The sequence below is a fragment of the Chaetura pelagica genome, unplaced genomic scaffold (genome assembly GCF_000747805.2).
Source record: "Chaetura pelagica isolate M959 unplaced genomic scaffold, ChaPel_1.0 scaffold414, whole genome shotgun sequence".
NCBI classification, from domain to species: Eukaryota; Metazoa; Chordata; class Aves; order Apodiformes; family Apodidae; genus Chaetura; species Chaetura pelagica.
The window spans coordinates 812538-826025 of NW_009952976.1; the positions used below are offsets into that span (position 1 = coordinate 812538).

At 41.3% G+C, this 13488-nt stretch overlaps 1 protein-coding gene across 1 annotated transcript; it reads left to right on the forward strand.

The window, feature by feature from the left end:
* Positions 1–12: 12 nt before the first annotated feature.
* XRCC6 (X-ray repair complementing defective repair in Chinese hamster cells 6) lies at positions 13–12893 on the forward strand. Its single transcript, XM_009996362.1, has 11 exons — positions 13–117; positions 582–720; positions 3258–3512; positions 4345–4528; positions 5934–6120; positions 7366–7534; positions 8380–8541; positions 10051–10180; positions 10807–10907; positions 11831–11944; positions 12643–12893. Exons 1-11 carry the CDS (start codon positions 67–69, stop codon positions 12837–12839), a joined length of 1689 nt encoding a protein of 562 aa, XP_009994664.1. The 5' UTR covers positions 13–66; the 3' UTR covers positions 12840–12893.
* The last annotated feature ends 595 nt before the right edge of the window (positions 12894–13488 follow it).

Here is a 13488-nt window from a genome sequence, read left to right on the forward strand (position 1 = left end):
TTTGCAGCGGACTACAAGTTCTCGGGTCGGGACAGCCTCATTTTCCTGGTCGATGCCTCCGAGGCCATGTTTGAGGGAGACGGGGACGAGGTGATTCCCTTCGACATGACTATCCAGGTGAGGCTGCTCAGGGAGCCCCGGGGGGTTCCCAAACCCCGCCCTGGGTGTGGACGCCTCGTGGTTTGTCGCTCTGGCTGCTCTGTGGTGTAAGGTCCCGGTGGAAGTGGCTGTGGGTGTGGAAAGAGAAGTTGTCTGATGTGCCCAGAGTTCCACGAGGGATGTGTTTATAGAACGGTGGTGCATTTGAGGAATGTTAATTTTGTCGATCCTTCTTGTACAAAGGGAATGATAATGAAAAATAGCTAAGACTGCATTTTTATTTTTTTTTTAAAATCTCTTGAGAAACAAATCCCAAATTCTCCTGGTGAAATTTAGCTGAAAGCTTTTATTATGGTTCTTCTGTTTGTGAGAGTCTGCTTGCATAAACTGCTGATTGCTAAAAGCAAGACTTTTGCACCCTTATTGCAACTTATTTTCTTCACATTTTGGCCTGTGTGCACTGTCTTGTTTTGTTTTCTTAGTGCATCCGGAGTGTGTATACCAACAAAATTATTAGTAGTGACAGGGACCTGTTGGGTGTCGTGTTCTATGGTACAGATAAGAACAAGAACTCGGCAGATTTCAAGCACATCTACGTTCTTCAGGAGCTGGACAATCCAGGTAAAGGCAGCAATGTAATATGAAGGTTATGTAGAAAGATGGAATAAAGAAATCTGTGTAGGAGCACTGTTGATAACTAGTCTCTCTGAAAAAAAGAGCTATCAGATAAAAAAAGAAATTCCTATTACTGAGATGTTAGAAATGTATTGTATGCTTAGAAATTTAGTAGGAGCTTAGCTTTTTCTGTTAGGTTTCAGGTCCCTTCCCTCTGTCTTTCCTTCTGTTTTAATGTGGTGGTTGACTTGCTGTCTGCTAAGCCAAAGAGGGTCTCAGCAGAACTCTTGAAAGCCCGTCCTGTGTCTGCTGCTCTGCAGAAAAGTGCATCTGCAGTCACAAGACACCATGGATTCCAGTTGATGGAGAATACCACAGAATGGCTGACACTGGAAGGGACTTCTGGAGATCATTTTGTCCAACCCTCCTGTTTAAGCAGGGTCAGCTAGAACAGGTTGTCCAAAATGTTAACCTTTTTGAGGTGTTCCATCTCTTCATTTTCATAATAAGTTTTGGAATTCTTGAATTTAGCTCTTCTGTTTTCTTAGAGTTTCTTAGAATTATCCAGCATTAGCTTGGTAACGAGTGCCAGTTACTGAATTGGAAAAGGTAGTAGGAGTGCAAAGAATGCATGTTAGTGGTGACAGATTCCCTGACAGCAGAGAGTCTTGCAGAGGGATTTTGTCTACTAGATTGCAGTAGCAGACTATCTCTGAGGAGGTTGGATTTAACTTTCTTAACTAGGAGGTGTGGGTTTAATAACACATGGGGTTCTCCTGAAAGAACCGTGCCTTCTCCTAGTTTCAGAACTAATTACAGCAGAAACAAATCCCAAATTCTCCTGGTGAAATTTAGCTGAAAGCTTTTATTATGGTTCTTCTGTTTGTGAGAGTCTGCTTGCATAAACTGCTGATTGCTAAAAGCAAGACTTTTGCACCCTTATTGCAACTTATTTTCTTCACATTTTGGCCTGTGTGCACTGTCTTGTTTTGTTTTCTTAGTGCATCCGGAGTGTGTATACCAACAAAATTATTAGTAGTGACAGGGACTTGTTGGGTGTCGTGTTCTATGGTACAGATAAGAACAAGAACTCGGCAGATTTCAAGCACATCTACGTTCTTCAGGAGCTGGACAATCCAGGTAAAGGCAGCAATGTAATATGAAGGTTATGTAGAAAGATGGAATAAAGAAATCTGTGTAGGAGCACTGTTGATAACTAGTCTCTCTGAAAAAAAGAGCTATCAGATAAAAAAAGAAATTCCTATTACTGAGATGTTAGAAATGTATTGTATGCTTAGAAATTTAGTAGGAGCTTAGCTTTTTCTGTTAGGTTTCAGGTCCCTTCCCTCTGTCTTTCCTTCTGTTTTAATGTGGTGGTTGACTTGCTGTCTGCTAAGCCAAAGAGGGTCTCAGCAGAACTCTTGAAAGCCCGTCCTGTGTCTGCTGCTCTGCAGAAAAGTGCATCTGCAGTCACAGACACCATGGATTCCAGTTGATGGAGAATACCACAGAATGGCTGACACTGGAAGGGACTTCTGGAGATCATTTTGTCCAACCCTCCTGTTTAAGCAGGGTCAGCTAGAACAGGTTGTCCAAAATGTTAACCTTTTTGAGGTGTTCCATCTCTTCATTTTCATAATAAGTTTTGGAATTCTTGAATTTAGCTCTTCTGTTTTCTTAGAGTTTCTTAGAATTATCCAGCATTAGCTTGGTAACGAGTGCCAGTTACTGAATTGGAAAAGGTAGTAGGAGTGCAAAGAATGCATGTTAGTGGTGACAGATTCCCTGACAGCAGAGAGTCTTGCAGAGGGATTTTGTCTACTAGATTGCAGTAGCAGACTATCTCTGAGGAGGTTGGATTTAACTTTCTTAACTAGGAGGTGTGGGTTTAATAACACATGGGGTTCTCCTGAAAGAACCGTGCCTTCTCCTAGTTTCAGAACTAATTACAGCAGAGACCTGGCAGGACTGCCTTAGGTGGTTCTTCCTTTTCTGGCATCAACACCTGCCCCAAACATTGTTGTGACGCAGGGGGTGATCTGTGGGCTGCATCTGACCTCTAGGCTGATTCTATCTGACGTGAGGGGCAAGGGAGAGGGAGGAATTCTCCACCTTCCCAATGTGCCACGGAGTTGCAGGATGTATTTCAGGCTCCTCTCCTTTCTCTGGTGGCGCAGCAGTCTGCCACGTCTTTGCAGCAGGTGCAATTGATGTATTTCCTGCTATTCAGCGTGGAGTGTTTGTGATACTTCAATCCCTGCCTGTTTCCTTCCCCCAACAGGACAAGCCCTACGTTGATGCCAGAGCATTATGTGTCCTCTTGGCCCTAGTAGGTGTTCTCAAGTAGGAACTGGCTTCCAATGTTGCAAATGTTAGGCTATGCCGAGCAATTGTCTTAGCAGGTGTTGAAAGGGCAATGCCATGCAGGTGCTAGTGGGCATGACTCAGACATCAGCTGCAAGGAACCTTGGTGCATATTTAGAAGAGTTTGCAGTACTTCTTTCAGTATTTCTAATGTGTGTGAATGCTGTTATCCCCCTTAGGTGCAAAGCGTGTTCTAGAGCTGGACCAATACAGGGGAGACGAAGGACGAGCGCTTTTCCGTGAGACCTTTGGCCACAATGCTGACTATTCACTGGGTGAAGCACTCTGGGCCTGCTCTAATCTCTTCAGTGATGTCCGAGTCAGGCTGAGCCACAAAAGGATCATGCTCTTCACCAACGAGGATGACCCTCATGCCAATGACAGTGCTAAAGCCAAGCTGGCCAGGACCAGAGCTGGTGATCTGAGAGATACAGGTTGTTATTTTCTCCTTTAATTTCAGGCAGAATAAAAGCAGTGTATCCTTGTAGCAGATGGTAATTGCATTGCAAGTTTGTGGTGGGAATAAAATTTAGTCATCAGAACTGAGGAATCTTTCTGAAGCTTTCTAAACTAGAAATTGGGTGTCTAATCTAAATTAGAAAATATGTTATCCAATCTGGTATCCAACAACTAACATTTTCTAAGATCTCTTTTTCTACTCTGATAGTGTTAGTCTAGACTTGAGAAGGCTGTGGAAAACGAGCTCTATTTCATTGTTCCACCGTTTTCCAGGAAGAGAATTAACACAGAAGAAAAACTACTTTGATGGCTCCATTTTTAATTAGCTGAAGAACAGCAACCGGAGCTCAGAGACTAGAGAGCAAATGCTTCATTAGTTCAACTATGTAGCTGAGATAATGTGTGTTTCTGGAGTTCAGCAGATATGCTGAATCTAGAAGCTGTGAGGCTTCTTCTATCTATTAGCCCTTTTAACTAGGAAAGGGAAATTTTGGAACTCATTATTTCCCTCTGTGCCCAAGATAAGATTATGCTTTATAGAAGCTTGTCAGAGCTGTTTCATACACAATGCTGTCCAGTTTCTTAATTAAAGAGGAAATGTTTTCTATGCTGTGTTGTTTTGACTGAAGTTGAAAACTGTCTTTTGACTCTTTCCCTAGAAACTTTCACATATGGTGCAGATTTGTAGCTTATTTTTGCTTAAATTCTGTGCTTAGACAGAGAAATCAGAGGTTGCTGAGAAGCATGCCAATGTAAGAAGAAAAACAGTTTCTGTGATCCTCCTCCTATCTCTTACTCTGTTTGTAGGTATCATCTTGGACTTGATGCACTTGAAGAAGCCTGGAGGGTTCGATATCTCTTTGTTCTACAGGGATATCATAAACGTAGCAGAGGATGAGGACCTTGGGATCCAACCTGAGGAATCAGGGAAACTGGAACATCTCATGAAGAAAGTACGAGCGAAGGAGACAAAGAAACGGACTTTAAGCAGGTTTGTGCCTAGTTATGATATTTCATCCACCTGATGTTATTTTTAGACTACATTTCACATCTCTCTTCTGGAATGATTGGTCTATAAATGCATCAGTGCTTAGATTCCTCAATTCCATAGTCCAAGATGCGTGTTTCTTCTGTAGCTTCCAAGGATATTTGTCCTGTATGGAGAGTGAAGCTGGGCCTCTTTTCTTCTTCTGTGTGACATCTGTATTGAGCTTGGCCAGAAATAATATTTTTTCAAAAGCTACATCATTGCAAAAAATCTGCAGCATATAACATGGTTAGTTTATAGTGAAATCTGATTGAAATTAGGCTTTTCTTATTATTCTTAATTTAGAAAAATTTCATCTCAGTGTGAGTAGTAGGTATTTTTGGCCTACTCTTAAATAGTTGCATGTGGACAGTTTGTCTAGGCACTTGGTGTACATTTACACAGCCTTGGTATTTCTGATCTACTGAAAGATTAGAGGCACTAACAGAGAGATTAAAGGGATCTTGACAAAGCAGATAGAAAGTATTTTTGGAACGACATACTCCATAACAGTTGTGAGGTGTGTTTTGTTTTTTTTTTTTAATTATTTCAGTTCATAGCAGAATGATGTGGAAGCACAGTAAGGGAATGAACTTCACAGCCTAGTGTTTATTTAATATAAATGAAAAAAAAAATCCCAACCTGAGCTGTTGTCACTGGCATTCTTGCTCTTGCTTACAGCTTTATTTTCCTCTTCTGGAGATGTTCCTCAAGTTCTCTAATAATTGAGGAGGAAGAATCCCATACCCATCATACCTTTTGAAGTAGCATTCACAGTAATTCACTGTTCTGCTCTTAGAACTTGAAGATTACCTCCAATGTTAAAGTTATGAATTTTTCTCTTAACTTCTGATTTTTATTTTTTTTTCTCATAAATTATGGTATTTTTTGTCTTGTTTGGATTCTTTTGGGGAATTTGTCTTCTATGTGAACATCCCTGTGAATTCAAAGGTCACACTGCACTAAGCACCAGTGGGGTGCCTGCCAGGATGCAGTCCTGAGTAATGTGCTCTAGGCAATCCTGATTTAGCTGGGAAGTTGGACTGGATGATCTCTAGAGGTCCCTTCCAACTCTGACAATTCTGTGCTTCCATGATGGCTGCCCTTCAGAGTGAATAAAGGTGGAAGAAATATGGTAAATCAGGTTGGTGTTTAAATATTTTTTATGACCAGAAGTGACAGTGCAATAATGTTTTAATACAAGTGAGATTATAATTGAAGTAACAGTATGTTTCCTGAGATTTTGGGGCAGCAGAATAGGAGGAGGTCAAAGAAAATAAGTTATCTGAGAAGGTGATGTTCTTTTTCAAAAGCAACCTTTGGGAAGTCTGGAGTCTGTATCTGCTTTTTTTTGTTTGTTTTAACACAGGTTAAATCTGTATCTGAACAAAGATCTGTCACTTTCTGTTGGTGTTTACAACCTTGTTCGAAAAGCTTATAAGCCTTATCCAGTGAAGCTTTATCGGGAAACTAATGAACCAGTTAAGACAAAAACAAGGATGTTTAATGGAAAAACAGGCAGCTTGCTCCTGCCAAGTGACACAAAAAGGGCTCAGGTAACGTACTGATTATGTGCCTCCTTCTTCCTGTCCGCATCATGTGCGGGAGGAGATCCTGATTCTTGTGCTGATTTTAATTCTATTTCACTTCCAAGATCAGATGGAGAAATATTTACATCTGTATGCCCCTGGGGGTAGCCTGGTCACTTTGCAAGCCACGCAGAGTGAGAGTGGGTTGTATCTCTGGCATGACTATCAAGGGAAAGTATGGCCTCTGATAGGAGCATGTTCAGGAACATGGATAATTTCATTCTGTTAAGGCAGAACCACCGTATGTGGCCTTGTGCTGTCACACACCACCAGTAGTGGTGTTATCTTTTGATTCATTAGGAACAGATTTTGTCCATTTTATTAAACATACAAGTTTGAATCGTGGGGGTAAGGGGGGTGATGGAGCTCTTTTCCAAACAAAAAAGAAAAAATGGTATATTACCTTTGGGTTTTTTTGTTAATTTGTTATTTGCTTTGCCTTCCTGCTTGATAGTTTAGCTGATGTAGATTGAATGTTATGTTCTCATCAGGCACATCCTTATTCCAAAGCAGGCTATGCTATTGCTAGGTATAATATCACAAGCACATTTTGTGTGTTCTTGCATGCCAAAGGCTCTTGAAGTTGTTGTTTTATACTTAATTTTATTTACTGGACATTAATTTATTGAAGTTAAGTACAGGAGATGAACAGAAAGCAGAGCATTAAGCCCTGATGTTTAACTTCAGCAGCTGGGCTACAGTATGTTTGCATTTTTGTGATGTACCAGCAATGCCTCAAAAACATTGTTCCTTGGTCACTGTTTCTGCCAGGAGTAGGTAGCTGACATACATCTGCTGAAGCAAGTTTAGAATCAAACAACCTCTGAAAATGTCTGATCCAACCCAGCCCAGAGCAAGACTTGTAAAACCAGATCAGGTTGCTCAGGTTTTGTTTGGGACAGCTCTGAATGGCTTCAAGGATGAGAAAAGACAGCCTCTCTGTGCCAAGGTGTCCTGGTTTGAGCCACAGGTTTAACCATTTTCTTTGTAAAAGTGCATTTTGCTAATGTCCAGGTAGAATTCCCCTTGGGATAATGGTCACAGACTGTGACTTGCCTTTTCAGTGTGCCCTAATGATGGGAGTGTGCTTTGTCTTGTCCATAGCCCTCTTTTCAATAGTGGAAGACAGCAATTGCATTCTCCTCCTGTCCCCCTCCCCCAGTTGTTTTTATGCTGGCAGGACCACTGTCTGTTCTTCCTTTCCTGATTTAGACATATGGAAACCGCCAGATTGTGCTGGAGAAAGAGGAAACAGAAGAAATAAAACGGTTTGAGTCTCCAGGCTTGTTTCTGATTGGCTTCAAACCCCTTTCAATGCTAAAACGACATCACCACATCAAGCCCTCCCAGTTCATCTATCCTGAGGAGTCCGTAGTAAGTGGTAAGTAATGATGGCAAGAGCAGATTCACCGCCTTGCGTTCAGGTAACCAGATGATTCATAGTGCCTGAGAAGAACACAAAGATGGTTAAAAAACAAACAAATGAACAAACAGTGAAGATAATTGCTATTTTAAAAGTCCTTACCAGGTAGGAGTGAAAACATAATACTCAGAAACTGTGGTTGAAGTAACACTTTGTGCGCTTGTAAAGAGGAGGAGAGGATGCTTAGGACTGCTTTTTCTCCCCTTTTTATTTATACATTTAAGTCTGCTTGTCTAGAAATATATCATTAATGCATCCCAAGCTACAATAGTAAAGAAAAAACTCCAGCTCATCAATCTGTTGGTGGATAAAGACAGCTGAGTTGTGACCACCAGATGCTTTGCACTATCTGACTAAAGAAGAACCTTTACAATAACTTCTCCAGCTTAACGGTTTCCAAGCACCTTTTACCATATCTGGTAACATACGAAGCAACTGTGCACCTCAAGGAATATTGCAGTCTGAAGCCTTAATGTGTTACTTCTGCAAAAGTTCCTATGATGTGCTGCTACTATGATGTCCCACCAGACCAGAAAGGCTTTGTAGATACCCGTTTCCAGTATTCAACTGTATTTAATTTCCCAGGTGCTAGTGATTTTCTTTTTTTTCACCAGAACCCTCACTGCTCTGGTCAGGAGAGATACTAACATCTTTTTTGAGGGCTCCCCTTCCAAAAGTTGCTTTTTACTGTATTGCAGGCATCTCAAAGAAGTAACAGGTATTGAAACTGTCATATCTAGAGTTACAATCCTGAACTAAGGAGCAAAGCTGTGAATCTGACCAATACAGTCTTTACTTTGCAGGGAGTACAACGCTGTTTAATGCCCTGCTAATGAAATGCCTGGAGAAGGATGTGGTGGCCCTGTGCAGATACACCGCCCGCCGCAACACTCCCCCTCGCTTTGTGGCCCTGGTTCCCCAGGAGGAAGAGGTGGATGATCAGAAAGTGCAGACAGCCCCTCCAGGTATGGGAAGAAATGCTGCCTTTTCCTGCACAACTGGATGCAGTCAGCTTGATCCCCTCCTGTATTGCATGAAAATACTCTTGGTGCTGCTCCCCTTAAAACTGAGGAGAGTGCTTTCCAACATCCCTTTTCTTCCATTTTGCCATTGTAAACATCTGATGTTGGATCTCTTTTTAGAACTCCATTTGCGCCAGTGCTTGCTCAGGCGTAACATGACTACAGTATTTTCCTGCCTCACCTTTTTTTTAGCAGATTCAAGTAACTGACCTAGACATTGAAGGCCTTTTTTTCTGTTTGCTGACTAGATGGAATGTTTTTCCCTTAATTTTATTGTATCCTTGGATACATTTTAAAGCCTTGAATAAATAATCTCACAAACTTTACCTCATACCATAGTGGCTGAGTGGGGAATGATCAAGCAGCAAAAGCAGACTCTTTTCCGTTAGATCATTGAGCTAATCTTAATGATCTGGGCTTCAACAGGGCCAAGGGCCAGGCCCTGCACTTGAGCCATGACAACCCCATGCAACACTGCAGCCTTGGGGAAGTGTGGCTGGAAAGTGTCTGGCAGAAAAGGACCTGGGGGTTCTAATTGACAAGTGGCTGAGTATGAGCCAGCAGTGTGTCCAGGTGGCCAAGAAAGCCAGTGGCGTCTTGACTTGTATTAGAAATAGTGTGACCAGCAGAAGGAGAGAGGTGATTGTCCCCCTGTACTCAGCACTGGTGAGGCCACACCTGGAGTACTGCATCCAGTTTTGGGCACCTCAACTCAAGAGAGATATTTAGGTGCTGGAGTGAGTACAGAGGAGGGCAACGAAGGTGGTGAAGGGCCTGGAGAATAAATCTTGTGAAGAAAGTTTGAAGGAGCTGGGAATATTTAGTCTGAGGGGAGACCTCATCAGTCTCTAAAACTACCTGAAAGGTCATTGTAGAGAGGTTGGTGCTGGTCTCTTTTCACATGTCATTAGTGATAGAGGGAATCCCCAAGAGGCAATGGCTTCAGGCTGCAAGAGGGGAGGTTTAGACTGGACAGTAGGAAATTTTTTTTTCACAGGAAGAGTGGTCAGACACTGGAACGTGAACCTTCCCCATCTCTCACTGGATACAAGCTTGAAAATGGTTTGTTTGAAAATTTATTTAATGTCCACATTTTATTTCTAGAATGCTTTATACACAGACAGTGTTACTCCCTTACTTTACATCATAGCTTGTATCCAGTGAGAGATGGGGAAGGTTCACAAGTTGATCTCTATAAAAAGTGAGCGACAAGTTTCCAGCTCTTACTTATGCATTCGTTTATCTTTCAAAAAGCCATTAGTGATGTGATTATATGTGTTGAGATTGGGATTGAGTGTCACACTGTAGGGATTGCTGTTGTTTTCAGCAATGTAATAGCTAGTCTGGGGAGTCCTCAGACCTAGCTAATAAGCACCTTGGTATTTCCCATCAATTATTGTTTAGAAGCAATGGTTCTGCATAACTGTTCTCTGCTCTTTCTCTTCTGTGTAGGTTTCCACATCATTTTCCTGCCATATGCAGATGACAAACGGAATGTTGATTTTACAGAAAAGGTGCCAGCCAGTCGAGAGCAGGTGGACAAAATGAAGGAAATAGTTCAAAAACTCCGATTCAAATACAGGTACATGGAGATAAAAGAAACTATGTGCTGCTGAGTGACACAGGGAAGAAAACACAACACTGTTGTTCAGCTGTAGTATCTGCAAGATGGGATTTTGATGCAAATTGCTTCTCTTTACAGTAGCTTTGTCCAGACTTCATTCTTAATTACTCTGAAGATCCAGGCACCATGTGCAGTACGTAGCACGTTCTGGAGTTCTTTATAGAATTGCTCTTGTTCTCTGGGCTGTGGTCATTTGTTGCAGAGGTTATCGCATATTTTTATTGTGGTTCTGCCAATCTATTGCAGGTTACACTTGGATTGTTTAATTTAGAGCACTTTAGAGTGAGTTGTTAGGCCTTTTTCGTTATAGATAGGATAAATTTCATGGAATGCTTTTATACAAGAATTTTTTTCTAGGTATGTGGAAAGTAGCATACCTGGTATTGAAGTAGAATGGCACTGTCTCTGTCTCACACAGCTTTCTGTTGTGGTTGATTTGTGATAGGATGGTGATTCAGCAGGTAAATTGAAAAGGGGAAAAGCAGTTCTTCCAATGAGATAGATTGTTATGTGGGAAAGAGAGAAGTTTTACTTTGAAATAGGTTGGTGGAAGATCTTAAGTGTTTTGTCTGTCTTCTTGGCAGGCCTGATAGCTTTGAGAACCCAGTTTTGCAACAGCACTTCAGGAATCTGGAGGCTTTGGCACTGGATATGCTGGAACCAGAACAAGCCGAGGATCTTACAAGTGAGACTTGTTGGTGGGTGTGAAGGGAGGTGGGGTAGGGGACTCTTGAGATGTGCTACTACAAAACCACATGTTTTTAAAAAAATATTTTAGTTATGTGCTGTTTCAAGATGCAGAATTCTGGATGTGCCCATTCTGAGATGCTGGAACCTTCCTTTCTAATGCTGTCATTTTGAAAGTAAAGGAAAAATGTATTGCTTTACCCTCCAAAATTAAAATTGAATCACCATTTTTCTATGTTGTCAAATGTTTTCTCTGAAATTCCTGTCTTCAGGAGTCTAATGTTTAATTCTGATAAACGGGCAGAACTACTCTAATAATTCTGCTAGGAGGCAGTGATGCCACCTGGTGGCTCTGAGAGTTTATGTGTAAGGTTTTGTCAAAGGATAGAAACCTACTCCTGAAGGATAAGTTCCTTTTTTGAAAAATAAAGTTATACTCCAGGAATGGTGTTCAAGTAACTACTTGCTCCTTCTGGTGTGATACCTAACAAATAATCTAGGTCCCTGTACTAGGTATTATACAAATACCGGACAGAAACAAGCTATTCTGCCTCAGACCACTCACAACCTTAGATAGTAACCTCCTGTATTTTAAATGTCTGACATTAGACTCAGTAACAGTGCAGCCAGGCAAATCTTCTCTATCAGCTCCACCCTGTCAATTTTACACATGTACGTGTATATATTTCATGTTCAGGGATGTGTACCAGTCCACTACATATGTGCAATTCAAATGCTTGACATTACCCAGAGCTTCAGATTTCTCATGTGTATCACAACATAGGTCTTTGCATTTTGTATGCTTGGAAGACATTTGCATGTTAGCCATTACAGAAGCACAATTGTATCTGGTGATGATCTCCTTTGGACTCTCCTGTGATCACTCTGTTTTTGAGAGGCCAAATCTTTCTTTTTTGCCAGTGCCAAAGGCCAAAGAGATGGACCGCAGGCTGGGCAACCTGGTGGAGGAGTTTAAGCAGCTGGTTTATCCCCCTGACTATAATCCTGATGGGAAGGCTGTAAAGCGAAAACAAGGCGAGTAATGATAGTGCAGATGTGCAACGTGATGTGATGTCACTGTTCTTTGTTTAGAGGCTTTGGTGTTTTCAGTTTGTCTCATACTTTAAACACACTGCTTGTGCAATTACTCTTTATGCATCTGGATAAATTACTGCGCAATACTTGTTTATTATTATTTATATAATCATTAATAACTTTGGAGGTTTTTGCAACAAAGTAGTAAAATTGTTTATGCTTTCAATTTGTGTTCTTGATGAAGAAGCAGAATTTTAACCATGGGCTGTTTAGCAAGTCCAAACTAGGCATGTTAAGAGCTAAATGTCTAAGTAATGCTGAAGTAGACGTGTAGTTTGGGAGCCTATGAAACTGCATAAAGTAGGAGTATGAATTAGTTGATCCCCCTGTGGAATAGTTTTATTCTCCTGTCTAGATGAGAATCCCTTAAAAGTTTAATTTGGGGGTTATCTGCCCATCAGAACACAGTTTTATACTTGAGTTTGAGATCACTCATATCAAATACAGTATATGACTTGCATGATGAGTGATTCCTACTTCATAAAACAGAATATGGAAACAGGTCTGTGAGTGTGTAAGTAGCTCTTAAAAGTACCATGTGCTAACAATGGCAATTAACTGTGGTATGTATAAGAAACATTGATATCTTTCTATTAAGAAACTTCAAAATCTTGGTGATCTCAAATTTGTCTTTCTAGATTCTGATGGTCAAACTGAGAAGAGGCTCAAGGTAGAAGTTTCAAAAGAAGAGCTGCAGAGTCATGTGCTGAAGGGCACTCTGGGCAAGCTTACTGTGCCAGTTCTGAAGGACGCATGCAGGCTTTGTGGGCTGAAGAGTGGGGGGAAGAAGCAGGAGCTCATGGATGTACTAACTGAATACTTTACTGAACGCTGAGCAGAAGCAGAAGGCCTTGCTTCAAGTTTCAGTTGTCTTAAGTGGATGCTGTGTCTGTTTAATCTTGCTAGGGAGGAGAAGGCAGCTAAGTGTTGCTGAGTTCAGGAGGGGAGAAACTTGTTACTCTTAGTTGTGGAACATCTCTGCAAAGTTGATTCTGTTCACAGTAGCCAAAGGCAGAATTAAATTCCCTGCTCTCTCAGGTCACCCACTGCAAGTAAACACAGTTGTGCCTTCCTAGTTTCTAAATAAAAGTTACTTTGCACTTCTTACTTTGCAACACTGGCTATACCACCTTTGCTTCACAAAGACAGCAAAACTCACTTCAGTGTGAGCAAGAAGACTGCATGATTTGTGTTAATGGCACCACGTGAATTGAAGGAGCAGGTCAAGTCTGTGCTAGCAGAGGGTATAAATGTGGTGCATTATTCTTCTAATCTCCAAGACTCCAGTCAGTATCAGTACGTGTAACCCAGTGGCATTATTTTCCATCATTGGCATTAAAAAGATTACCCCCAGATCATAAAGGAGAAAATCATTACTGGGAAGCAGTAGCCAGTCCTCTGGGCAAAGCTAGGTAGCATTTCACAGAGCTGCACTATTTGCTGGTAATAGCATAAGCTAGTTTGAAAAAGGAAAAAACAACCAG